General features: G+C 34.8%; 1 protein-coding gene across 5 annotated transcripts in view; it reads right to left on the reverse strand.

The window, feature by feature from the left end:
* The window catches only part of LOC114049727 (AT-rich interactive domain-containing protein 4B), a 196399-nt gene that overhangs the window by 86193 nt on the left and 82225 nt on the right, over positions 1-27981 (reverse strand). For all 5 annotated transcript variants that reach the window (XR_003569903.1, XM_027871108.1, XM_027871110.1 and 2 more), the window contains exons 3-8: positions 25411-25521; positions 21026-21091; positions 16967-17057; positions 15895-15974; positions 9018-9109; positions 2368-2506 (exon numbers count right to left, since the gene is read on the reverse strand). Coding sequence is in view for 4 of the 5 variants with exons in the window: in XM_027871108.1 (XP_027726909.1) it covers positions 2368-2506; positions 9018-9109; positions 15895-15974; positions 16967-17057; positions 21026-21091; positions 25411-25521 (579 nt within the window). In the remaining variant the exon portion in view is untranslated. The remainder of the gene's footprint in view (positions 1-2367; positions 2507-9017; positions 9110-15894; positions 15975-16966; positions 17058-21025; positions 21092-25410; positions 25522-27981) is intronic.

The raw sequence follows: 27981 nt of genomic DNA on the forward strand, positions 1-27981 counted from the left end.
CTGAGTCAAGAAGACCTGCGTTCAAATTTGACCTCAAACACTTTACTAGTATGTGACCATGTTCAAGTCATTTGACCTCTGTTTGCTTCTGTTTCCTCATTTGTAAAATGGGGATAATAATAGCACCTCTCTTGCAGAGTTACTGTGGGGATCAAATGAGATAAAACTTGTAAAGTGCTTAGCACAGTATCTGGCACATAGTAAGAGCTACATAAATGTTAGCTATTATATTATTATGTACTTAGTCCTACTTTTCTAACAAGTTAAACTTGTCTCATTAGCTACGGAAATAACAAGGTATCATTCAATAAATGTGACCAAAGAATGCACATAATCACTTGGATTAAGGGATGTGGCAGTCGTTGTGAGGGGAAAAGGAGAAAGAGAAGGTAAGTTGCTCAACATATTTCCAAGTTTACATTAAAGTTGCTTATTAAAATGATGGTCTGAAATATCCCTGATAAGACTAATACATACAAATATAAGTACTAATAGAAAAGGGAGAAAATAAAGAAAGATTATACCAGCATTTGATGTCCATAAAGTATGGTAAAAAGAACACTTCAGCCAAAGAGCAAGGGGACTGGTATTGAGACTAAACAAACTTTTCTGGGGTTCTTTGAGTCAGTGGAGCCTCATAAGATTTTCTGAACTTCAATAAAGTTTCTGATAGAAAAATTTACCTTTGCTAATACTCTTTTTCAAAAAACACTAAGAAAACATTGGTACAGTAGAAAGGACACAGGCTTGTACACTCAGAGATCTGGGCTTGAATTCCATCTCTGATACTTACTACCTTTGTGACCTTAGGCAGTTCATTTAATCTCCTTGAGTCTCAATTTCCTCATATGCTGAATGAAATGGCTGGGATCTCTGAGGTCCCTTCCAGCTTTACATTTATGATCCTTTGATCTTTCAAAACCAAATTAAAGCTTACCGTATTGATAATAAGAAATATTAGGTCACACAAGCAAATATGTAATGAATAAAAGTTGCTAATTTATTCATTATTAAACTTTTTTTTAGTATCAGGGGTGGCAGAATACACTGTTCAGAAAGGTGGCGAGTCATTTTCTAGCAGGTTCCAACTTTTCTTAGTTAGTTCATGAAGACATCTACTCAGGCATTCTTAATAAAACATTTTTTTACCACAGGTGACTATGGAAATAACTGCTTCTAATATGGCAAAGTCTATGTATAACATAAACACTTTTTTCCCTCCCTATCAGGGAGAAAAGGAAATTTCTATTTATCAATACAAAATAATGAAGAGTGAGAAAGATTCTAACATTTCAACTGAAATTTTGAAGTTATTTATTCCTTCCAGTTGTTTGGGAAAGCAACAAAAGTGAAAAAAATTCCAGAAAGAAGTAGTCTTGCTTAAAGTTAAAGCCAAGAGAAGAGTAAATAAGTCACCTTCTAAATTCTTTATTTTGTTTGTTAAAAAGAGGTTCGTATTACCTACCATGACCTTTTGAAATCCCTATTTTCCTTAGCAAATACTGTACAGAAATAATATTTATAGCACCATTCTAATAGCTAATACCAGAGGCTTCTGAAAGCAAAACCCAATAAACATAAACGGAGATCAATTTTAAAAAATATTTTTATTCTCCTTAAAATGACAATTCCATATGTATTCACACTAATGAAAGGGTATTCTGGTATTCAAAGTCACAAATGTAGAAAACATTTTGTAAAAGAAATCTAAATGTTGATAAATATAGAAGTACAACTCTTGATTTACGAGAGAAGGTTTTAAATCTTTTGCTCTAAATACAAAAGTCCAGCTCCACTGTTCTCTAATTCTTTGCATTTCAGAATCAGTGTGGGGAAAGAAAAGAACACAATACAGGCTTAGCCACTGTTAGAAAGCCTATTGCTATTTAGTAACACAATCATAAGTAAATCATGAGTTAGATATAAACTATTTTAACATGCATACAAAGTAGGCTTAAGAATAGGGACCGTCACTTTTTTCTTTGTAGCCCTAGTACTTAGTATAGTATTTTATACATAGTAGGTGCTTAAAAAATGCTGGTTGAATTGAAGTGAACTGAATGGGCTGACCAGACAAGGAAAAGAAAAGGAAAAAAAGTCATTATTTGTAATAAAATAGTTAACATGTTTTAAGGAAATGAAGGGGAAAAAAGGATCCAAGTCCACAGGTAAATTACAATAAAATTTAGAGAAATACATTAAAATCTAATTGATTATTTCACCACTAAAACAAAATAAACCAAAATAAAACCTACGTTAACTAATTGGTATAAAGAATACTGTTCCCCACATCCTCCAAAGTGGCATTATTTCCCCTTTATATTTAGAAAACTGAAAATGAAATCTTTTTACATTAAGTATACTCACCAGAGCTGGAAACCACAGAGTTTTCTTTTTATCCAAGCTTATGTAGTCTACACATACAACTTTTCCTAGTAGCTCATCAATTTGTTTCCTATCATCTTCATCTTCGTCACTGGAGGATGATGAAGATTCTTCCTCTGGACTATAGGAGAAAGATCATTACATCTGAGACATTCATATTTGATTTCCTCACAAGACATCTATAAACAATGATCATGTTAGGTTAACAAACTTTGGTATTTAAAAAAAATTTGTATGCCCTTTCCACAAAACCGACAGAACTTCCTAAAATCTATAAAGTAAAAAAGCAAAACAAATATAAGGTTAACATTATAAAAACCCCATCAAGATTTTAAATAAAAACTTTTTTTTAAGTATAATTTCAGGAAGCTTAAGGGCCAACTAATTTTTAGAATCTTTTGGCCAACGTATCATCAGAAAGAATAAGTCTCATATTTTGTAGACTGCTTTTTGATAGGATTCTTTTCTGCCAAATGTCCTTGGCTTCAATGCTCTTCTCTTAACCCTCGGCTTCCATAAAACTACTCTAGCTAGAGACAAAAAGTTATTCAAATTTTTTCCAAAAGGGGAAGACAGCAGAAAGACAAACCACAGAACAGTGGGCTTGACTGTGTCTCCTACTTCTTGGCAGAGTTTTGGATTAAAGGTACAGAATAAGGGAAGTGTTTTCAGCCATTCAGGCTAATGTGTTGATTTGTTTTGTCTTTTTTTTTTTTTTTTGCGCCATATCTCTGATTTTTATCTGTGAGGAGCTCTCAATGAAGAACACTCTCTACCAAAGCAGATCAGCATCTTATACATAGTCTTGAAGAGTCACATGAGGCCCTGATGCCCACAGTCATATAACAGTAGGTGGAAGGCACAGGATGTAAAGCCAGGCCTTCCTGATATGGAAGTCACTTCTTTATGCACTGTGCCATTGTGCTAATCTGGTTTAAAAGAAATCCCTATTGAGAGGGGGAGAATCATACGGAAGTGACAGTGAAGTTAAAAAAAGAAGAAAAGACCATCAATAAAACATTTACAAAAAATGAAAAAAGAAAACAGCATGCCAGACTAGCCTTATTTCTCTTTTTTTAACAGCTACTAGACTGGTAGATGGAAGGGAGAGAGGGAGGAAGGCTAGGGATCCACCTAATTCCAAGTACAAAATCATGTATATTCAGGGTAGTCACCACAGCTACTAGATAAGAGTCAAGTTGGAAGAGGTCAACAGTTATGAGTACTGGTTCATTCTTACAGGCAGTTACTATGGAGTCACTGATTTTTAGCAGGAGAGAATCAATGTTTATTAAAAAATTTAAATTTAATGGCAATAAATATAGTCTTATACTTGAGTTAAAAAAGCCAACTTCCTAAGCACATGATGGATATGATTATGGCTAGAACACTTTCTATCTGAAATGGGAGGGGGCACAGGCTTTAATGGATTGTAAGCTCTCACACCTAACCAATTCTCTTCATATAAACAGATACCACCTTAATTCAGGCTCTAGACAATTCCTGCTTAGATCACTGCAATGTCCTCCTGGTCTCCACTGCCTCAAGTGTATCTTTACTCTGGTCTAACCTCTAAACTTCTGCCAAAGTGACATTCCTTAAATAGAGATCTGACAATGCCATTCTCCTCAATAAATACCAACAGCTCCCCATTGCCTCCAAGACAAACTATAAACTCCACTGTTTATCTTTTAAAGTCCTTCATACCCTGGTCCCAATCTATCTTTTAGGCTTTGTAATATATTTCTCCCCCTCCAGCACTTTGCTATCCAGCCAAACTGCCCTTTTCTCCGTACCTCTCACCCAATCCGTAGGGCCTTTGAAATGAGACACCCCCTCCCCCATGCCTAGAATGGATTTCTTTCTCATACCCACTGCCTCCTCATATGGAATTCTCATATCCACTGCCTCCTCATATGGAATTCCTATCTATAACCTCTTACATGAAATCTCTCCTGAACCCTACTGCTAGTACCCTCACTCTCAAACTACTTTGTATTTACTTTCTATATTTATTCTATATGAACTTTTCTCCCCTTATCAGAATCTAAGTACCTTGTGAGTAGGGATTGTTTCATTTTTTCTACTTACATCCTTGGGGCCTTGAGCCAGGCATGAAGTAGGGCCTTAATAAATGTTAGATTACTGACTTAGGAGGATAGTCCTATTGTATCTTCTCCACATTTAGATAACATCTGCAATACTATGTTCAATTCTGGATGCCACACATTTAGGATGATCTAAAGCCTCTGGAGAATGTCCAAAGGATAATCCTCAACATAGTTGGAGGGTCATGGGACCACACCATATCAGGATCAGTTGAAGAAACTGGGGATGTTACAGAAAAGACTTTGCAGGGTGAGAGGAGAGTACACATGATAACACTCTTCAAGTATTACCATATGTTGTCATATGGAAGAAGGATTAGATTTGATCTTCTCGACTCAAAGTAGAACTAGAAGCAATGGACTAGCACTTCAAAGAGTAAAATTTAGACCTGATGTTAAGAAAACTTTCCTTAAAATCAGTTATCCATAAGAGGAAAAGACTTTCTTGGTAGACTGTGAGCTGTCCCTCACTAGAAACCTTGAGGTAAGGGACAGATGACCATTTGTCAAATACGTTGTTGAGGGGATGGATTCTTGTTCAGATACGGTGTGGCCTACATAGTCCCTAAGATTCCTTCCAACTCAGGTTCTGTGAATGAGTGAGTGAATGAATGAAGCATTTAAATAGCACTTACTAGGTGCAAAGCACTGTGTTAAGCATGAGGAATACAAAATGAAAATTAAGACAGCCTCTGCTGTCAAGAAGGTCATATTCTAATGGGGGAAGATAACATATATGGAAGGTTTCAGCTCCAAGTCAGATGGAAAAGTCCCACAGTTCTCAGTGTACAACAGAAAAGCAGATAAGTCACATCTTTTCTTAAATGTAATGCTTTTTGAAAAAATGACATTTCCATTGATAAGATCATATCTATTTCTAATGTTGAACCATCTGACAGTTCTAAAGACTTTGGTGACAAGAGCTTCATTTTTCTGTGTCTTCAGCAGATATGGCTGTATCACCTATATGAGCATGTGCCGGGCTACATTTCAACAGGAGCTGCCTCCCAGGATGAGCTTCAAGCCCTGGGCTGGAAATATTCCCATTATCAAAGCTCTTGAGTTCAAGGTCTTGGGCTATCTAGTCTGAAGGGATATGGTGATCAAATAGTGGTAGATGCCTGATCTGCCCAGCCCATGCTGCCTTTACAGTTCTCTGGCAGCTGAGTGGAGGATGAACTGGAATGGGGAGTAACTACTGCAGACCACTGTAATAGTACAGGTGTGAGGGGGTGAAATCTTGTACCAGGACAGCAGCTGTATCAGAGTACAACTTCACCTCCATTTGCTCCATGAATTCCTCTTTTAAACCTCAGAAGATCTGTCCATTTCTCTTCTCTCTCAATACACTCTCCTCAATTATTTCATCAACAGTCGACCAATCAATATGCATTTATTAAATGCTTAATATGTGTCAAGCACTGTCTTAGGGAAAGTGAAAAAGTCTCCATCTTCAAGGAGCTTCTATGTACATGAAGACAACATGCATATACACAGATGTATACAAGAGACAGGAGATGATTGGGAAGAAGGAGGCTCCTGCAGTGGGTGCATTAAGAAAGCCTTCATGTTAAAGAACCAAAAGAGGCAACTTACATAAAGTGCTCAACAAACCTTAAGGTGTTATCTAATTGTCACCTCTGAAGCACACAAAGGATTGGAGTTGGTGAGAAGGAGGGGGGCACTGCAAGCAGAAGGGACAGCCTGGCTTTGCAAAGGCAAGATGATAAAAAAAAATCAAGTGCTACATATGAGAACCATGAGAGCAGCCCTTTCCTAATTTCTCTGTTTCGACGGACAGCTCCAGAATTCTCCCAGTCACCTTTCCCTCAATCTGTGTTCAAATACAGTTTACTTCTACAATATCCCTTGCGTCTACTCCTTCACCTTTCCACTCTCACTGTTATTACTCCAAGTTTGGGTTCTCTTGTCTGAACTACAACAGCCTCTTAGTAGAGTGTAAACTCTTTGAAAATGGAGGCACATGTTACTTTTCAATTCTGTATTCTCAGACCCTAGGATATGGCTTTGCATGCAGCTGTTTATATGTTTCTGAATTATATCATATTCTAAAGAAACACATCAAACTAAAATGAGGGTAACTTAAAAGAGCTGCCCTGTTCAATAAAAGACTAGGATGAAGAATTGTTCGATTTTATTTACTTTTAATTTCGAAAAACAAGTATTTGCTCTTCATCATTATTTCTTTCTTTTTTCTTTTTTGGTGAGGCAATTGAGGTTAAGAGACTTGACCAGAGTCACACAGTTAGTGAGTGATTTTATGAGTTTGAGGCTGAATTTGAACTTAGGTCCTCCTGACTTCAGGGTCGGCGCTCTACCCACTGTGCTACCTAGCTGCCACCATTATTCCTTTTTTTTTAAAAAAAATTGTTTTCCAAATTATACATAAAGGCAATTTTTAACATTCATTTTTAAAAAATTCTGAGTTCCTACTTTTCTCCCTCCCTTCTTTACCTCCCTTGTCCCTGAGACAGTAAGCCATTTGATACAGATTATATATGTGCAATCATGCAAAATGTGTCCATATTAGTCATTCATCATTATTTTTAACAAAATATCACAAGTAGAATGTAAGTGGGGTTTTTGTATTGCTAATTTGGACTACATCAAATCTTAATCTTGAAGAATTCACATTCAATATAAAAGAAAATTAAGAGTTCTTACAACTGATGGTGCCAAATACCTAAAATACCATACAACAAAACTAATTAATGAATGGTGTTCCTCAAAGGAATGTCTTCCTCAAAGGAATGTCTTTTGTGAGAAAACTGAAATTGAATGACTTCACTAAACAGGGTAGTTGGTTTAATGGATTAAGTATTGTGAATCTTTAATTAGTTGCCTGATTTAAAAAGGGATATTAGTAACTCTTTTAAGGTTACAACGATACCATCATACATTTGATTATCTGTGATATATCTAGCGTGCACTGCACTACTATAGCATTTATAGAAGGCATAAAGTCTTTTCCATAAAAAGCTGTTTTATAGTAAGCAGCAAATTTAGAGGACAGCATAAAGATCATGTTCAACTGCTCAACTTTAATGATCCATCATGCAACTCAAATGTTCCATAAGAAACTTTTACATTTAATCACTATTTACAATGATTCTTTACAAACAGTAAAAATTTTCCTTCTATTTAGAAGAAAAGTATACCAGGGTTTTGTAAATGTCTTATTAATACCATTCACGCTATGAAGCCAAAACACCAGCTATTCAACTAATATCAAAATCTATTATGATGGAAGCAAAGTGACCCAATAGAGTCCACAGAGTGCTGGACCTGTAGTCAGGAAGACTTGAGTTCAAACATTTACCAGCTGTGTATCCATGATAAAGAAAACTCAAGGAAGGCCCCAGCACATTGTGAAGAACCTCTCCCATCCCCCCTCTCCCAATCCTTCTCCACCCCTCGGGGCACACGTACAGAAGCCAGGGAAGACAGGTACAAAGGACAGGCAGGATGAGTTATGATCTATATAACTAGAGGGGAATACCTACATCTATGAGACCACAGATTCATTTTAGTAACAGAGAAGATAGGAAATGGCATCTACTCACCTAAGTCATCAAAATATCTAATTTCTTACTAAATGTCTTAAAATACAACATCATCTTGTCAATACTATTAAAACAAAGTACCATCTAATGTTCAGAGCATGACAGGTTTTTGAGAAGAAAATCTTTCAAATTTTTTCAGTTAATTTTCTCTCTGGATAGATTTCAATATTAAAATATTACATCCACAATAATAGCATTAATAAAAACACTTTGAGATTTGCATAGCACTTTGCCTACATTATCTCTTTTGGTCCTCACAACAATCTAGGGAGGTAGGAGCTATTAATATCTCCACTTTACAGATGAAGCTCACTGAGGTTAAAATGATTTGCCTATGGTTACACAATCTGTAAATGTTTCAGAAAGAATTTAAAGTCAGATCTTCCGAACTTCAAATCCAGTACTTTATCCATTGTGCCACTCATCAGACTCATGAAGAACAATGCCAAGAGAATAATGAATAAGCATAAACTAAATGCATAAAGCTACTAAAAAGGGATTAATCCAAATTAAGTTACCTACTAAGAAAAATATTTACTTAATAATTAAAAATTTTTTAGAGTTGTTACGATGAAGGGGAATAGTATCTTCGTGACAGAAGAGGAGCAAATGACAAGAATAACAGACATTAAAACTGAGTATTTCATTAACAAATGTAAGAAACTTCCCATTTTCTCCATCTATTAAAATTACCTTTTCATTGCTAAAATAATATTAAAAAATAGTAAGTTTATATTAGATTAATTTGGAGTGAGGATTGAAACCTTGTTTCTAAACAATTTTTCTAGACCTTTAATAATTACTTAATAACTAGTTGCACAAACTTTCTGACATATATTTACAGTCAATAATCAAATGAAAACTAAACTAACACAATATATGTAAGTAGAAATTAATTCTGGTACAGCTAAAGGTTATTAAAAAAATGAAACAAACTTACATATGATTAGATCTTCTTCCTCTGTTTGTTTTTTTTCCTATGACTGGTGTGCCAAAATGTTCAGGATTGGTAAGTGGAAGCTGGTCTAAAGTCTATGAACAAGAACATAACATGATGAAGAAAAAAAAAAGCAAGTTATTACTCTGCAAGATTAGGTATCAAATTCATTTAGAAATATTCCTAAATTAAAACAAATTTCCAGGAGTTTATATTCCAATGGGGGACATTCACCATCCTCCTAGAATGGTCTCCCCCACTGGAATACAAACTCCTTAAATTCAGGGATTGCCTTTGCTTGTCCATTTGTATCTGTAGCACTTAGCACTATATTTGGCAATAATCAATGCTTAATAAACACCTCCCCCTCTCCCTTGACCTTTTCCTCTTTCCTTCTCTCTCTCCCTGCTCTGTAAGTTCCTTGAAGATAGGAATGGTGTCTAATAAATATTAAGCATTTAATAAATGCTTAGAGATTGATTAAGAAGTGTTCTAATTGGTTTCCCTGCCTCAACTCTTTCTCTTTTCTAATTCATCTTCCACAAAGCTACTATAGTCAGGTATTTCAAATGTATAGTGGTTCCCCATTACCTCTACAATCAAACATAAGCTCTTCCATTTAATACTTAAACCATCATAATTTGGCCTAACCTACTTTTCCAGACTATTTATAAATTACTCTCTTTTCATGCTCTCCTCAGTCGAGCCAAATTAGTCTTCTTATTGTTCTTCACAGATGACACTTCATCAGGAATTTCCATGCCTTTATAATGGCTGTCTCTTAAGCCTGGAATTCACTTCTTCCTCACTTTCACCTCTTAGGATCCTTTGTTTCCTTCTAAACTCAAGTGCCAGCTTCTATATAATGCCTTTCTTGATAAATTCAGCTTCCAGTGCCCCCTTCCAATGACCTCATCTTTATTTTGTATGTACATATATAAAATGTATCTCCCACGATAGAATGTAAGCACCCTTAGGGCAGAAATTGTTTCATTTTTGTTTTTATATCAAACACCTATATATAGTAGGCCCTTAATAAACAATGGTTGGCATTCTAGTGAGCAACTATGCCCAGAGGGCTATAAAACCATGCACATTTTTGACCTGGAAATACCACTACTAGGTCTGTATCCCAAAGAGATTTTTAAAAAAGGGGAGGAGGGACAGAAAGGACCCACGTGTACAAAAATATTTAAAGCAGCTCTTTCTGTGGTGGCAAAGAATTGGAAATTGAGGGGATGGCCATCAACTGGGGAATGGCTGAACAAGTTGTGGTATATGATTGTGATGGAATACTATTGTTCTATAAAAAATGACGGACAGGATGCTCTCAGAAAAACCTGGAAAGACTTATATGAACTGATGCAAAGGGAAGTGAACAGAACCAGAACACTGTACAGAGTAACAGCAACTGACAATGATCAACTGTGAATGATTTAGCTATTCTCATTAATAATACTATGATCTTAGACAATTCTGAAGGACTCATGATAAAAAATGCTATCTACCTCCAGAGAAAAAACTGATGGCATCTGAATGCAGACTGAATCATACTCTTTTTATTTTATTTTCTTGTTGTTTGTTGTTGTTGTTGTTGTTTGTGATTTCTTTCACAAGACTAATATGGAAATGTTTTGGATTGACTGAACATGCATAACCTATACAAAATTGCTTGTCTTCTCAATAAGGGAGGAGAAAAGGGAGGAAAAGAAGAATTTGGAACTCAAAAAAAAATGTTTAAAAATTTTACATGTAATTGGAAAAAAATAAAATATATTTTTTTAAAAATGATGGTTGGTTGGCACTGTCTTCAAGAATATAGGATCATCTACATTTTTATTAATTTAGAGAAGACAATGTCTATGAGAAAATAGACTTTCTTTTGGATTTTTTTCTGTGGTCACTGTGATTGCTTTTTCCTCTTATTAGTTTCACATTCTTCCTTTGTTCTAAAACTTAGAAGGACATCTAGCTTTGACAATCATAGTATGTTTTATTTTCCTGAGGGGGTAATAACTTATGATGCTGTTTAGTTTCGTACTCTTGGTGTGTTGGTGAATTTTTAAACTGTGCTAACTGCAATAAATTACATGACCTGAAAAAAAAAGAATATAGGATCATCTCCATACCATAATAAAGCATTGAAATAACATTTTAGTAGACCATAAACATTTAGAGAAAGACATTCCCCTCTCTCCCCTCCTCCCAATATTTAATACATGTCTGGCACAAAGGAGGTCCTTAATAAATACTTGTTGAATTGTACAGACCGGTTATATCAATGTTTCTCAAAATTTTCTGCAAAGGTTCTCTTTTTTCCTAAGCTTTACTGATATTTTTCCCCCCATTACAGTAATTTTCTGATATATCACTTCCTCACCACAGAATTCTTCCCCTGGAATAAAGAGAAAGCTAAACAAAACCAATAAAACACATACTATCAGACAGGTTGTACAAGATTTTCACACCTACAGTTTTAAGTCTGTGTTGAGATATAAGAAACAGGATTAATCATTTAATAAGATGAAAACCGATCAATGAAATTACATTTAGTGTTACTTTTAACTTATATTATCATAGTCACTGCATGAACTATTTTGGTCCGCTTATTTCAATTTGTATCATTTCAAACAAATCTCCCCCTTTCTCTCTGAATCCCTCATATTTGTAGTTTCTTAGAGTACAGTAATATTTTATTACATTTATATATTAGTTTACAGGACAGTTAGGTGGCACAGAGGATAGAGTGCCAGGCCTAGAGTCAGGAAAACTCATCTGGTCTCATACACTAGCTATGTGACCCTGGGCAAGTCATTTAACCCCGTTTGCCTCAATTTCCACATCTATAAAATGACCTGGAGAAGGAAATGGCAAACCACACCAGTATCTTTGCCAAGAAAACCCCAGGTGGGGTCATGAAGAGTCAGACGCAAATGAAATAACTGAACAACAAAAATCATAGTTTATGCTCTCGATTGGTCAGTTTCACCACTGGCCAGTTGTAGACCAGATTACACTATACCCCAGTCATATTCTTGTCATATCATTTATATATTCAGCCCTTCCCTTCCACTTTTTGCTCTGGGAACAGTAATCAAATCAATACTCACTCTTGCAAAGGGCATATCAACTAATTTCCACATAATCCCATTCACTATCCTGTAGCTTAGACCAAAACAACTTTCCTTTTCCACAATGCTCCTATACAAATTGTCTTTCCAATTAGAATGTCAACTCCTTGAGGGTAAAGACCTTCTTGCTTTTTTTTATGTGTATCCCCACAAACATCACCTGGTGCCTAGTATTTAATTAGAGTTTAATAAGTGGTTTTTTTTTAATTCATTTCTGAATCTATTTCCCCAGATAATGGGCATCCATTTTATTCCCAGTTTTTTAAAAGTGCCATTACAAATATTTTGGTCTACATCTTCCTCTCTTGTCATTGACCTCCCTGGGATACCAACCTACTTATGGGGTCAAAGGGTAAAATGGTATGTGCATGTGAGAGATTTTTCAAAGTATTTAATAACTAATCTATATATTTCCAAGTTTTTTTTTCAGAACTACTAAATCAATTCAGAGTAGTTTACTACTAGTGTGTCTACCCCTCAAATACTGACTAATGCCATCTTTTACTAGCATGACTAATTTGACAGATGTGAAGTTAAAGCTCAATTATATTAATTTTTACTTATTTGATTCAACTTGCAAAACATTATTAAATGCCTCTACCATGCCAGGTAACACACAAGGTTTTAGGGAAATGACGACAACAAGAAAGAGGAGCTTAAGCAATCTTCTTATAATAATTTGGGTTTTTTCTTTGAAAACCCTTCATAACATTTGATCACTGATTTACTGGGACTGGCTCTTTGACTTAGATAGTTCTGTCAATTTCTTACATATAATCAGATTTTATCAAAGATATTTGATCCCTCCCTTTAGAGTTTACCTTATTTTAGCTGCAATAATTTTGTTTGTGTAAAAGCTTTTTTAACTTTAAACAATCACAATTCCCTATTTTGTCCTTAGTGTCACTAGTTTAATTGTAGATTCTCCCCTTAATTGTTGATTTCTCTTCTCCTCCTTCTCTCTCTCACACTCTCACACTCACACTCACACACACACACACACACAACAACAACAACAACAACATGAACCTTTATGTTTGGGTCATTTATCCTTTTGGACTTTATCATGTTATACTGTGCAAGATGCTGGTCTAAACCTATTTCATAGGTAGTTTCTTCCTTATTTATTAGTTTGTATTCTTGCGAGTTTCTTTTTTTTATTTCTTTTTTTTTTTTTAGGCAATTGGGGTTAAGTGACCTGCCTAGGGTCACACAGCTGGTAAGTGTTAAGTGTTTGGTCCAAGGCCAGATTTGAACTCAGGTCCTCCCGACCTCAGGGCTGGTGCTCTATCCACTGTGCCACCCAGCTGCCCCCTGTATTCGTGTACGAAGGGAGTAAGGAGTATTCCAGTTCACTATTTTTTAATTAAACAATGGGCTACTGTGATTGACTGCTTTTGAACCTTGAATGTGTATGTGCGCGCATGCGCGCACAGACACAGACACAGACACACACACACACACACACACACACACACACACACGATTTAAGGTCATGGTAAGGATGAAGACCAGAGTTAGCAGTTACAACTCAGATGGAGAGGTAGAATGACAACAAATTGTGATCAGATAAAGGAATTTCAGAGTTATGAACATGGAAGTGGTGATTTGTAGGTGATGGTAAGATAAGGGTATGACCATCTCTCTGTGTAGCTACTGTGGGGTGAAAGAGTAGGTCATATGAAATGAATAAGCTGAGGAACTAGAAGGTTAGGTTGTTTCAGGGAATATCAGTGTGTCTGTTGAAGTCCCCTGGCATACGAGGGCAGGAGATGGGGAAGAGAATGAGCTCTGAGTCAGGTGCTGAACTCACTAAGGAAGGAAGGAAAGTGTTCTGGAGGTTACTGGATAACAACCACCAGAATCTTGATTAAATGAACTCACTACTTTAACCAATGAATTGGGGTACAAATGAAAATGCAACCATTCTGAAAAAGGATTTCCAGGAAAGCTGTGTCATGAAGGGAGATCCATGGTTCAGTGAATGCAGGTAGATGGTAAGAGTGGGATAACAAAGTTTCAAATGAAAGCTAGTGGGCAGCTAGGTGGTGCAGTGGACAGACCACTGGCTGGAGTCAAGACAACCTAAGTTCAAAATCCAGCCTCAGATACTTACTAGTGACCCTGGGCAAGTCACTTAATCCCACTGCCTAGCCCCAACCCCCATAATAAAAATAAAATAAAATGAAAGTTAGCCTTTTTTTTTAAAAAAAACTATGGAAGAGGAAGAAAAGAGTCCTTGTCCTCAAAGAGCTTAAATTCTAAAGAGGGAAAACAACAAATAAAAGGGGATTAAAAATTGGAGATGTGAGGAGGGGAGGTGGAAAAGTCCAGGGAGTTAAGGGCAGAACTTGAAGAGGAATGAGAAATAAGCATGGCTGGCCTGAACACTTGGTCAAAATGGAGGTTTCAGGAGGAACTACAATTGAAAGAGAGGTCCAAAAGGGCAAAGGAATCTTCCAAGGTGAGAAGACTGCAGAGGAAGCATGGTACAGATGTCTGGAGAATCAAAAGCAGCCAAAATAGACATTTAGGAGTAAACATGGCTGACCTGGGAATTTTCTCAAAATGGAAGTCTAAAGGAAAAATTTGCTATATGAGGGAAGAAGGTAGAAGGGTAGAGGGATCTTCCAGGGCAAGAAGGCTGCATGGTAAGGAAGGCTGCAGGGTAAGAAAGACAGCATGTATCAGAATGAGAAGAACACTACGGAACAGAGCCAGCAGAGAAATTGAAATAATATTCATATACCATTGTTCGTTCAACTGAAGAGGATCCTACTTGTTTATCAATCTTTGCTATATAACAAAAGGTACTTTCATAAATATTTTAAATGTTGCTATAGTATAAACTGTTCTCTTGGTTCTGCTAAATTCACTCTGCATCAATTCATACAAATTTTCCCAAGTTTCTCTTATTCCTCTCATCATTTTTTAAATTATTTTTTTCAATTAACAAGGATTCATTTTCTTTCTCCCACTCCCCTCCCCACACCTCCACAATTTTTTTTAAAGAAGAAAATATTTTATGAGAGGGGAGAGACACAAGGACATCAGCGAATACAAATTTAGGTAGGTGGCACATTCAAAAGTTTATATGGGGTTTCTTCTAAGCCAAACCCATAACAAATGCAAAGTAAATTTGGAGGGAGAAACAGTACCACCAGAAGGGAATCAAGAAAGATCCGAAGATTTAAAGGAAGCTAAGGATTCCAAGAAATGAAAAGTAGGATAGTTTCAATTCTAGGTATGAGGAATAGTCTACGCAAAAGCATGAAGATGAAAGATAGAATATTACCTAAAAGCAAAAGCAAATGAGGACAGTATGGGTAGAACTGAAATGATGAGAAAGGGAGTAATATGAAGAGAAAGTTAACCTGGAGCCAGAGAGTAAAGAGCTTTAAATGCTGAATAGAAGAATTTATATTTTATCCCAGAGGCATTTTGGCACAAGGGTAAGACCTGGTATGGTCGGACCTATACTTTAAGTATGCCATTTCAGCATCTCAGTGGAGAAGTGATTGTGTTCTTATCTCTATGCCTTTTCTCTCTGGGTCAATGCATACCCTTTGTCTCTGACTTCTAGATGAGATCACCATGTGGGAGTCTGGGGAAAGGGATAAGTCTAGTTAACCATGCTAAAAAGGATTTCCATTCACACACACTACTTTGATTCTAAAAAAAGACAAAAAAATTTGTTCCAAGAATATAAGAGATTAAAGACATTTTCATTTGTTAAAACAATTACTTACTTCACTTTCAGCAAAATGTCTTTCTCCTTTCAGACATAATGAAGATCTTCGAAGTGTCTTCTCATCTCCATCATCAAAAACTGTTAAAAGAAAATAAAAAATGGAAGTTATCATGAGGATCATATAGAGAACAAGAAGTAGCAAAAACAATGACATAAAATATTTATATTTCAACCAAACTTAAATTACTGTTTTGTTTGAGGTCCAAAGAGTAACAGAATTCTGAAAAGTTGCTTTTCCCTGTGTATCCTGTACATACATAAAGAGGTAATAATAAGGACCAAGGATCAAAACATTTTCCATTTGTGACAAGAGGTTGTGGCTAAAATTCTGTATTGCAGTGACTGGTAAAAGAAACACAGCTTACTATATGAATTCATTTAGAGAAAAAATATTCAAGAAATTGGGTCACTAAATCATGAACTCTATGAAAGAAGAAGCTACTTGACATGCTGGAAAGAAGTTATCACAATTCAGATGTTCCTTCCAAATACTAGATATTATAAGCATTTCAGGTAAGCAGGGTTTAGAATAGTGGTTGAGTACTACTCTCAGTAACTTTCTAAACATTGTTATATTTGAAATCCAATTCTCATCATCTTCTCTCTGATGGAACAATCTCAGGTATGGTCTATTAAAGTACCCTTTCACACTTCTAACCAAAAAAAAAAAAAAAAAAAAGTTTTCTTAACAGCTTATAGCTCTAGTAGAATTCCATCTTCATCACAGAGAATAACTTCTAGGAAGAAATGCTATAATTATTTGCCTAGATTTTGTTAAAATTTTTGAATCTCTATTAATTAATGATATTAGTGTATAATTATCTTTCTTACAGTTATCCTTCCCTGGTTTAAGTAGTAAGACTATATTTGTCTTATAGAAAAGTTTGGTGGAATATTTTCTTTCTCAATCTTTAAGAATAATTTGTGTAGTATACAGCAATAAATATTTCTATAAAAGTTTAATTGAATTCTCTTGTAAATTCACTTAGTCTTTTCTTTTACTAATTCTTTTATATTTAGTTCAATTTAGCCATCTATTTTTTTTAAAAGCCAAAATTACTTCCCCTTACCTACTGTGTACCAACTTGCATCTGTTAATTTATTGATGACTGCTTCTTGATAGGTGCCATCTGGATTCTTTACTTCTACAATTGCTCCAACCTAAAACATAAAAAGAAAAACGCTTTACAAAAAAGTTTAATAATGGATGATCATTTTAATATTTTACTTTACATGGTACTTTTTACTTTATCAAGGTAAAAAGCTTAAGATATTTATATAGTTGCTTATACCAATAGTATAGTAGATGATAAAAAGAATCTATTTCAGGAATTAAACTCTTGGCTAACAGGAATTAACCAATTGATAATCACCACCACATAATTCTAAGCTCTGAAAGCAACCATATACCAAAAAGCAGACTATATAGCCAATGAAGAAGGGAAAAAAGGCCACAGGATCAAATTCAGGCAATGAATGCAATTCACAGCATGCATGATCAACTAACCAAACTGAAAAAGTTCTTTTTTAAACTGTTTGAATAAAATTTTTTATTCTCTTTTGAAAATATAATGCTTTTAAAAATTCCTCTTAATTATTTAAAACTTATTTTTCATTTTGGGGGCTTCTCTTCTCAAACAGTATTTAAAAGCCATTTCCCCCCACGTGTGATGTTAATGATAAATTTAACTGGAGAATCTGAGTCAGTAAGTAATTTCACAAAAAAAAAGGTTCCCAAATTTTCTTAAAGAATCCTGCCACACTATTTAAACTAGTATGTGAACAATATTACCCCAACCTAGACACATGAACTACTTTCCATCAAAGATTCAATCAAATCCAAGATGCTTGATTAATGAATACTTAAAACCTCTTCCAGTGGATAAAGAATATAGTACATAATCATATTTATGTCATTTCTGAAAGTGGACAGCAGCTTAGTGCTAATCAGGCTTATTCTGCTTAAAACTGTATGGAACCATGGGGAAAAAAACAAGTGAACTAAAATAAATTTAAATCATATGACTAAAGCTTAGAAATAGCATCAGTATGGAGTGATATTTATGAATTTGTCTATTTTCAACTCAAATGATCTGGGTATAATTTAAGTAAATGTATTAATCTAGTTTCTGGAAGTGTATACAATTATAAATAATCATGTTCTCTGGAAGATCGAACTTATTTTCTTTAGGACCATTTTAACCCGGAACTACCTCTGCATCACTGAAGTGTAAGGAACTGAATATTCTAGGAAGTCTAATCTATCAATAAAATAGATGCAATTATAATTTTTAAGTTTGCTGTACTTGTCTTGATAAGAAATCTGTGGTTTGACCCCTAGTCAAATACAAAGGAATTAAAAACAAATCAAGGGAATACTTTATAATGAAATGAGAAAACCCAAATCAGAAACAGAATGATATGGAGGGAGCAATTGGCTAGGACAAAGGAAACTTGCACAGATAACTTCCTTTCCCCATCTGCCCTATTCAGATCCTACTTCTCAATTATTTAGAGCTGACCCTGAAAACCTCTAGCTGATCATTCTTCTTGACCAGAAAGATAACAAGTGAATTAGAGAATAAAGAAGAAGAACGTTGGTGTACTTAATACATAATGCTACTGGGTGTGCTTGTGTGGTGTGTGTGCACATAAGTACGGGGAAAGGACACAACTATAAAATCAGTATGAATGGATGACTGATAAAACCAAAAGTAATTATGTTTACAAATCTACAAATATGTGCTAAGGACCTACTATGTGCAAAGAACTTATATGGAGACAAACAAATTCTTAAGAATTTCATTTGAAGTTGGGAAGAATGATGGACTGACAGATGAAATCTGTGTTGACGGTAACACAATTTTAGAGGTTTTGCGGGGATGAACTTTCAAGACATAACAAAGAGCATGTAATGATTCTCCCCCCATACACATCCTGAAACAAAGATCATAGGCATTATTATTGCCAAACAATATTAGGCTGAAAACACTGGCAATTATTAATCAACGTTCTAATTTATTATTTCTAAAAAATCTTCATGGGAATGTGAAGGATGTATATGTATGTATATGTTTATGTGAAGGATTACCTTGATAATAATAACACATGCTATTTACATAGTGCTTTAAGACTGATAAAGTACTTCACATCTATTACCTCAACTGACTCTCACAATGACCATAAGGTAGGTAGCACAGGTATCTTTCTTACCATTTTATAGATGAGAAATAGTTAGTCTGTCAACACACATTTAACAAGTATCAGCGGTGAATTTTAAACCCCAAATCTCCCCTTGCTTTAACTCTACTCTTTCTACCATATTATGTGAAGGAAAGAGACAAACAGACTTTCATAGGTTATTTTCTACAGCATACCACATCTTCATACTCCACAGAACTGCAATGCATTGAAAAGATAAGATTTTACTGTTATTTGTTGATTACAAGAAATCTTTTTGACTTATTATAGTAAAATGTAGCTTTAAAAAAGTCTCCTCAAACAAGATGCTTCCATACACTAAATTCATAAAATTTTTTCCACATCAAATGTGAACTTTGTTCAATGATTTGAGTATCAATAAGAAAGCACAAATCAGGGAGAAAAATGTTTACCAAGAGGGCTCATCCATGACAAGAAGAATGTCTCACGCAAAGTTCAAACAGAACAGAGAATTTTTTTTATCCATCCAATTTCTCAGAGCTGCACAAAGAATCAACGATGAAATTCTCTACATATTCCTGTTTATAGATGACACTGTGACATTATAGAGGACAGGCCTTGAAGTCAGGAAGCCACGAGTTCAAATGCTACTTCCAACACATACTAGGCTCTCTGGTCATGCGCAAGTAACTGAACTTCACAGTGTAACTGTTAACTAGTTACCAAATCTGAATATATTACAAACATGCATATGTGTGTACATTCATCTACTTGACAGTACTGCACATGGACAATAAAATGATCCAGAACTGAGCAGCAGAATTCAGAGACCAGGCCTATCTGAAATATGGCACTGTGCTTTCCAATCATACAAAGATACTTGAAAAACCCCATCTTTCTTTTTTTCCCCTAAAACAACAATAATGTCCTGGTTATAAAATGGCTGTGTATTTTGTATTTTTGATCTCAGAAAAATCAATAGCACAAATTGCAAAATAATTTTTAAAAGGGCAGTGGTAAATGCAAGTAGGCTGCAGTACATTGTAAATGATAATAGGCATGCAAAAAGCAACACAAATGTCATTACATTCTGGACATGTATGATCATAAAGAATGATGGGCTGAGCATGTGCTGAAAGTGAAGGAAAACAGGTCAAGGAAAGTGCTATTTCTAAAATCATTTTTAAAAAATTGGAAGCCCTCCAGAGTACTAGATCTAAGAAAGATTTATAGAGAGCTATCGCCAACAATTACACAGGAGGAGAAGATGTGGATATGCTATAATCTCGACCAGTTTAGGACATTCCCATAATAATAACAGTAGCTAACACTTACATTGTGCTTACAATATGCCAGGCACTATACAAAATGCTTTACATTTATTATCTTATTTGATCCTCACAATAACCCTGGAAATTAGGTATTATTACTATGCTCATTTTGCAGATAAGGAAATTGAGGCAAATAGACATTAAGTGACTTGTCCAGGGTCACACATTTAATCTGTATCTGTGGCTAGATATGAACTCAATCTTCCTGTGCTCTATCCACTACTACCTAGCTGTCCATACCAATGAGGTCAGAGATCCAAAGTACAGAAGCACAAGTGAATGGCAATAACTACCTGATAGTAAATCACAGTTCATTATTTTAAAATTTCTGTTCATCATAGAAGTGATTCCTTTGTAATATTCCAAATAATTAAGAAAAGAGAAACATTTATGTGCTCAAGTATTTTATCTTTCCACATATGTAAGATGATTATATATTCCTGGCTCCATACTATTTAATATTCAGTGTATTAACTTATTAATTTCCTGAACACCTAACATCTTAGAATCTAAGAGGACAAACATTCAAAGCAGATGGAGGCAATGTAGATAACTATTTGAGTTGAGAAAACACTTTAAAGAATCTGATATTTCCCAATCAAGACTACTTGGTTAGATACCAAATAAATGAATTACCTTTAGTGGGCCCTTTATGTGGTCATCTTGTACTTCCATTGTTGAAGAATCATGCCTAAATGTTACCTAGAAATTACAAATTTAATTAGTTATCACTTACAAATAAATTCAAGAAGTTCAAGCCGAGTAAAGTATTATTCTCTTTTATCAAAAGTGTTTTAAATTTTCATTCATCCAATTTCCAGCAGTTTCAGTTTACTTAATATCCCAGTCTTGGATAGATTAAGTGAAAATCATACATTTAAAAAATCATGACCAAGTCCATTTCACTACTCAAAATCCCATGATTTCAACTTTAAATTGTTCCATGTTTAAGGACACAACATATTACTCTTTGCTCAATGCTGCTGACTATGACTTCATTGCCTTGCTTTATTTATATTGATGATGAAAAAGTCTCATTCTATTATGCACTTCATGATTCTGTAAAGGTTAAGATTAGTTCAATGAATAAAGCTTGGCTCAATGATGCTAAGAATGAAAGATATAAGAAAAGCATTAATGCTCTAAATTTTCATATTATTTGCAATACCTTGCACAAGATGTATACTGTCAGAGGTGTTATTCCTTATGGCACAAATTTAATTTAAGATAGAGTGCAATATAAAGGGTACACAATAATACTGAAGTACTAGGAGAAAAACAAACTCCATGCTACTTTCAAATCTATGATGCCTGTTTCCAAGCTAGGCACATGCAAAATACCCATGAGAAGACTGAATTCCTGGAGCAAAACTAGCTTAAGAAAACTACTCCTGATTCCTTTAAAAAGGTTTTGTTTGGGGGCAGGAGATTTTGTGATAGCTATCACCAATTGTAGCTTTTATACTACACTTGCCATTGAAATCTATGGCAATTATGTTACATGTTTAATTTGAATAATTTAAAATTCATTACAATTACTAATGCTTCAGTGATGAAACTACAATAAACCTTTAGGAGTCATCAAAATTATCAATATGCCACTCCTCCACCTCTCCTCCAGTGAGAGAATAAATAATCTCTCACTGTTTTATTCTGAACGAGGCTGATAAAATTGAATATTTTCATATTCTCCAGTCCTTTCTCTATCTTCCTATCCTAAAAATTGATTCATTCATCAGATATACTTTCTTTAGATAGCTTCAGTAACAGGCGGGCTGAGTTGACTTTCAGGATAAAGTATCTTGGTGTTAACACTATTAGATCTCAAGATGTTTTAGAAGCCAATTTTTCATTACAATCTTTTTTTTTTCCCTATAAAAGCATCATAATGCCCTTTATAACCATGCTATTTTCCAGAATATAATGTACTCTGTAAGCTGTCTTACAGTCTCCTAATATAGATTCAAAATAAATTAGTTCATAGACAATATAAAATTTGTGGTGAGAAAATTCAGAGTTTGGGAAAAATGGTCTCTTAAGTAGGTTTCACTGTATTATATAGAGACCTGAAACCTTCTTATAAAATACGCTGATTTTTTGCTCCAAATTTGCAACCATAAAACATACTATGCATCATTTTGTGCATGATGTACATGCCCAAATCCTCACTGACATAAATTAATCATATATGAATACTCATAAGAGTACCTAGAAAAAAATTAAGATTTTATAACAATTATTGTTTTCCTTTAAAAATGTTTGTTTTTTTCATTATATTCATCAAAAGTGGGTATCTTTAAGTCAATAAGTCATAATGTTAGAAGTGGCAGTACCCTTATAGGTAATTTAGAGCAGGGGTATCAAACTCAAATAGAAAATGTCCCTGTGGGCCACATGTTGACTTAGAAAATCACAACTTAACATCATCTATGTTGTATTGTATTTTTGTATATTTTGTTAAAATTTCCCAATTACATATTATTCTGGTTCAGCTAGCTAGGTAGACATGTCAAATTTGTGGACAATAAGTCTGACATCTTTGATCTAGAGTAACTCCACCATTTTATCAAATGAGGAAACCGAGGCCTCCGGAGGTTAAAAAAGGACATACAAGAAGTAGCAAGGCCAGATCCTCTAATTTTAAATCTAGTAATCTATTGAAGATGACAAGCTAATCCCTGTTAGAATTAAGGCTAAAATCCAGTTCTTTTGATTTTTAATCCAAAGCTCTAACATATGCTGTAATTCATACTTCCTCGTGTAAAATTTAGTGTTACAGTGTATACACAGAGAGATCTATTACCCTAAAGCCATATCCTAAAGAAAGAGATCTTGATAAAATAAACCTTAGAAATTCTAAAGGAAACTCCATTTATTTATATATACATGTGTATGTGTGTGTGTGTGTGTATAGATATATACATATATATATTTGTATAAACTATCAAGCAACATTCATGAGGTCATAATTCATGATGTTATGGCAAATAAAATTGCTAGTATAACTTAAAGCAATGACATTCAAATTCAATATTCAAAGCATGACATGATATATTTAATAAAGAAAAAAAAACAGTTTAACAATACTCCAATCAGGGGAATCAGAAGAATAGTCTGAGAAGAAGTGCTTTTCCATTCTTGCTATTCTCCTGTTCTCTAGACTAGGTCCCCTTACAACTTACCTGTTCATTCTCACCCACATCTACACTCAGGTGAAGAAACTTCCTCTATCGATGCAAATTAATACCTTCTTGGTTAATTTGTATCTTTAGAGATTTGTCTAGAGCACTGAGAAGTTAAGTGACTTGCCCAGGGTCACAGAGCCAGTCTGAATGAGAGGTGGGACTTTAATTCAGGTCTTCCAGACTTTGGGCACAGCACTTTAGCCAGTAAACCATGCTACCTGGGGGACACTGCTGGAACCAGGACCAGGAGGAATGTGAGACAGTAAATTCCTGGGATATTATATAGTAGTTCCCTGTAGCCTCTCCACTCTCAAGAAAACAAAGAGAATACTCAGGAGGTGCAACAATTATAACACAAAGAGAATAGAGATAGGAATTTAATTGAAGTAAAAAACTTTTATCAAGATCCTATTAGGGATAAGACATTCTGATAGTTGCTGAGGATATATAGACAAAGAAACAACAAGAATTAAACCACTCCTAGTCCCTCAAGGAGCTCAGATGTGGGGAAAGAGATACAAAAAGTACAGGGGGCACACAGATTAATACAATATAAATCAAGAGAGAAGAGAACACTACATGACTGGTAGAAATGAAAAAAGGCTTCTCATAAGAAGTGGTGCTCCTGAGCAGGGCTAGAAGAAAGTCGAGGAGTTCTAAGAAGTGGTGTCAGTCAAGTAGCCTATGAAAAGGGAAAGGGAAATGAAATGTTGAGTTTGGGGAACAAGTTATTAGATCAGTCTGGCTGGAAACTAGACCAATGTGAAAGGGAATAATATGAAACATTTGGAAAGGTAGGTGATGAAAAAAGAATAAAGAATCCTGTTCATTTCTCCATACAGGATTGCAGCTCCACTCTCCTGTGTTTATAAATGGAGTTGTAAAATTGGTGAACAGCTCCTCTCCCATTACCTCCAGAAAGGAAGTAACAAATTTCAATTGCAAGAAGATTACAACTATGTGAAGTGAGAGCAGGAGAGGGCTCAAAGGCTTCTTCTACAGTATTAGATTATACACATGTACAACAGATTGTTGATGGAGTTATGAATATAACTCCAGTCTTCTAATTTTCAGTTATACATATAAGTATGTATGTGTGTGACTATATATATGCGTGTGATTATCTGAAGACTGTACCAATCTACCTTCACATATTTTACTTAATCAAAGGTTTTTGTGTTTTATTTGGAAACCACAATTTGTTAACAAAGTAGCTACTGTGATACATTACCTCAGAGTAAAAAATTAATTCACATAATGAATCTATAGTTTGACTAAAATAAATTCTCAGTATTTTTTTGAATAAGGTACTTAAAATTTTAACAGAATTACAGACTTTCAGAGCTGTAAGAAACCAAAAAGTCATTTAGTCCAATTTACAACATTACCAACAAATGGTCAGCTTAGAATTTAAAGACCTGAAAATCTTCAGAGATTGGGAAGAAGTTCAACAGGCAAAGGTTGGCAAACAACTAAATCTAATCCTACTTGATTTTCTCTATTTTCTCTAACAGTAAAATAAGGAGGTCTATACTACATGATCTTTAATGTCCTCTTCTAGTTTTAAGATTCATGATTCTAAACATAAGCATCAGAGCTGAATAGAAAATGGCACTGCTACATTAGATAATTGTAATAATTACCTAATTTTATTCCAAGCATATACTAAATTGCTGTTAATGATTTGTTTTATTATGCTTTCTTACAGTGACTACCAAGATACCAGATTATATTTAATAGGAAGAAAAAAACTCTCAAATTTAACAAAAGTTAGAATTTAAATATTATTCTGGATACCCAAGTTCACTGTATATATAGCTAAGAAAATCCAAATACCTTGACTTTGACAAGTCTCTTTGTGGTCTTGATCTTGGCTTCACAGAAAGCTCCTCTGTATTTAGCACTCACATCAGTGCCCACTGTCAAATAAGGAGGCTCATCAATGGCCTGAAAAAGAAAAACATGATGAATATTTAATCTCTCCAATTTTTTTCTATCAATCAGTTCCCAAAACAGTAAATTTAGTTTTATTATTACTAAAAGAGAAAACGTAGGATCGCTTTATAAATCCACTGTCAAGAACATTTCACATCATCTAATAAAATGCCACAGTTATGTTTGAAAAATAATCAAAGTTCTTCCCACAAGGCCTAATGTTAAACAGGCCAAAGTTTGATACTTTCATCTACTCTATAAAAACCATATTAGACAAAACAAAGTTAGAGGGACATTAAATTCTCTAGGTAAACCACCTTGGGTCAAAGGATATGAACAGGCAGTTTTCAAAGAAAGAAATCCAAGCTATCAATAATCATATGAAAAAATGCTGTGAACAGCTAATAATCAGAGAAAATAAAATTAAAGTAACTTTGAGGTTCCATCTGATACCAATCAGACCAATAAGGATGACGAAAGAGGAAAATGACAAATGTTGGAGATGCTAGAGGAAAACAGGCACACAGCAGCATGGTTCTGCAGTAGATAGGGTAATGCGTCTAGAGTCAGAAAGACCAGAGTTCAAATTTAACCTCAGAGGCTTACTAGCTATGTGACTTTCAAGTCACTTTACCTCTGCCTGCCTCTATTTCCTTAACTTAAAATGGAGATGATAACAGCACCTGCCTCACAGGGTCATTGTAAGGATCAAATGAGATATATTCGCAAAACCTTAACACAGTACTGAGCACACAGTGGGCACAATATAAATGCTTATTCCTTCCCCCTTTCTCTCCAGCCCCACACTCAACCACTGTGCACTGCTGGTGAAGCTGTGAATAAGCAGCCATTCTGGAAAGCAATTTTGAACTATGTCCATATAAAGGTACCAAGCTATGCAAACCCTTTGATTCAACTATACAACTACTAAGCTTATACTCCCAAAGGATACAAAGAAAGAAGAAAAGGATCTATATGTACAACAACATTTATAGCAGCTCTGTTAATGTTAGTCAAAAATTAGAAGCTAAGAGGTGTCCTCCAATTGAGGAATTGGCTTCAGTAGCTTTTTGAGGTATCAAAATCTCTGCAGCCTTTCTTCTCCTACATTCAAAATTTTTAACCTCTCCAGTTATCTGTTAAGGGGAATAAAGTTCACTAGAGTTAATGCTGTTGGCGCTCAAGTGTTAACTGCGATAATCCAGTGTACTCCACCACCAATGATAATATAGCAGGCCTTGGTCGAAACAGGGTATAATGATATTACAAAACAGCATTGATAGGGGTCCTGTTATACACATTACTCCTCATTCTTATTAGCAGAGAAGGATCTATTAGCTAACAGGCAAATCAGGACTGCCAAATATGAGGGAAACCATCTTTGAAATCCTGAGCCTATCTGTTAAAAAAAAAAAGTTCTTGAAAGCAAACAGTTTCTCCTCTGGCAATATCAGGGCATTAAAGAATACTATTACTTAAAAGAAGAAAATAACTTCATTGTTTTTCTAAATTTTTGGAAACACCTTAAAACTCAACAAATTTTGTTATTTTGTGTTTTTCTTTATTAATGAATGGGTGTCAGCAAAAATATAAGAGCAAGCGTGCTTGTTTTAGTGAACTCTAGGATACAATATTTTTCATGAGGGGGGAAATCTTGTAGGAGAAGAAAAAAAGATGTCAAGATTAATCACATGGTATATAAGTAGTGCCAGTGAAGTGGGCTATCTGACCTCATAGTAATAACTAATTCAGTGCTCTAAACTGACCAATAAGTATATGCATATATCTTCTCATTTGACACAACTTTGTGAGATAGATAATACAAGTATTATTATCTCCATTTAAGAAATAAGGAAACTGAAGTTTAAAAAGAGTAATTTGTTCATGCTCCCAGAGCTAATGGCACAACCGAGCCTCAAAATTAAAACCTTTTCACTTCTATTCTAGTACTTTTTCCAAAGGAGATAACATATATAAAATGCTTTGTAAACTTGAAAGTACTACATAAGTACTAGCTAAAATTACTATTCATATCCTCTTCTAGCTCTACTTCTGATTTTCCAGACTTTGCCAACAAGCCTCATCTGCCATTTCTCCCTGAAACTCCCCTCAGTGCCTAGGAGCTCTTCAATCTGACATTCCTCTGCCATTCAGGCATCATTCTCTAGATTGGGCTTTTAACTTTGACACCAAGGCTACAGCATGGATAGCTTCATCTGCCCCCACATCCTTCATTTGTTTTTTTTATGTGTCGTCCTCCTACGTTAAAATGTAAGCTCCAGGGGAGCAGGAAATAACTTTCTTTTTGCTTTTAGAGTTTAGCATAGTGTTTGGCACATAGTAAGTGGTTAATAAATACTTGTTGCCTCGCCTCATCGTTGCTATTATTTTTCCACTTCATCATGTTCAGCCAAAGGTTACAATAATTAAGATATTTTCCTCCTAAGAATCTAATAAAGTTTAAATAAAATT

The sequence above is a fragment of the Vombatus ursinus genome, unplaced genomic scaffold, assembly GCF_900497805.2.
Source record: "Vombatus ursinus unplaced genomic scaffold, bare-nosed wombat genome assembly UNPS02014798.1, whole genome shotgun sequence".
NCBI classification, from domain to species: Eukaryota; Metazoa; Chordata; class Mammalia; order Diprotodontia; family Vombatidae; genus Vombatus; species Vombatus ursinus.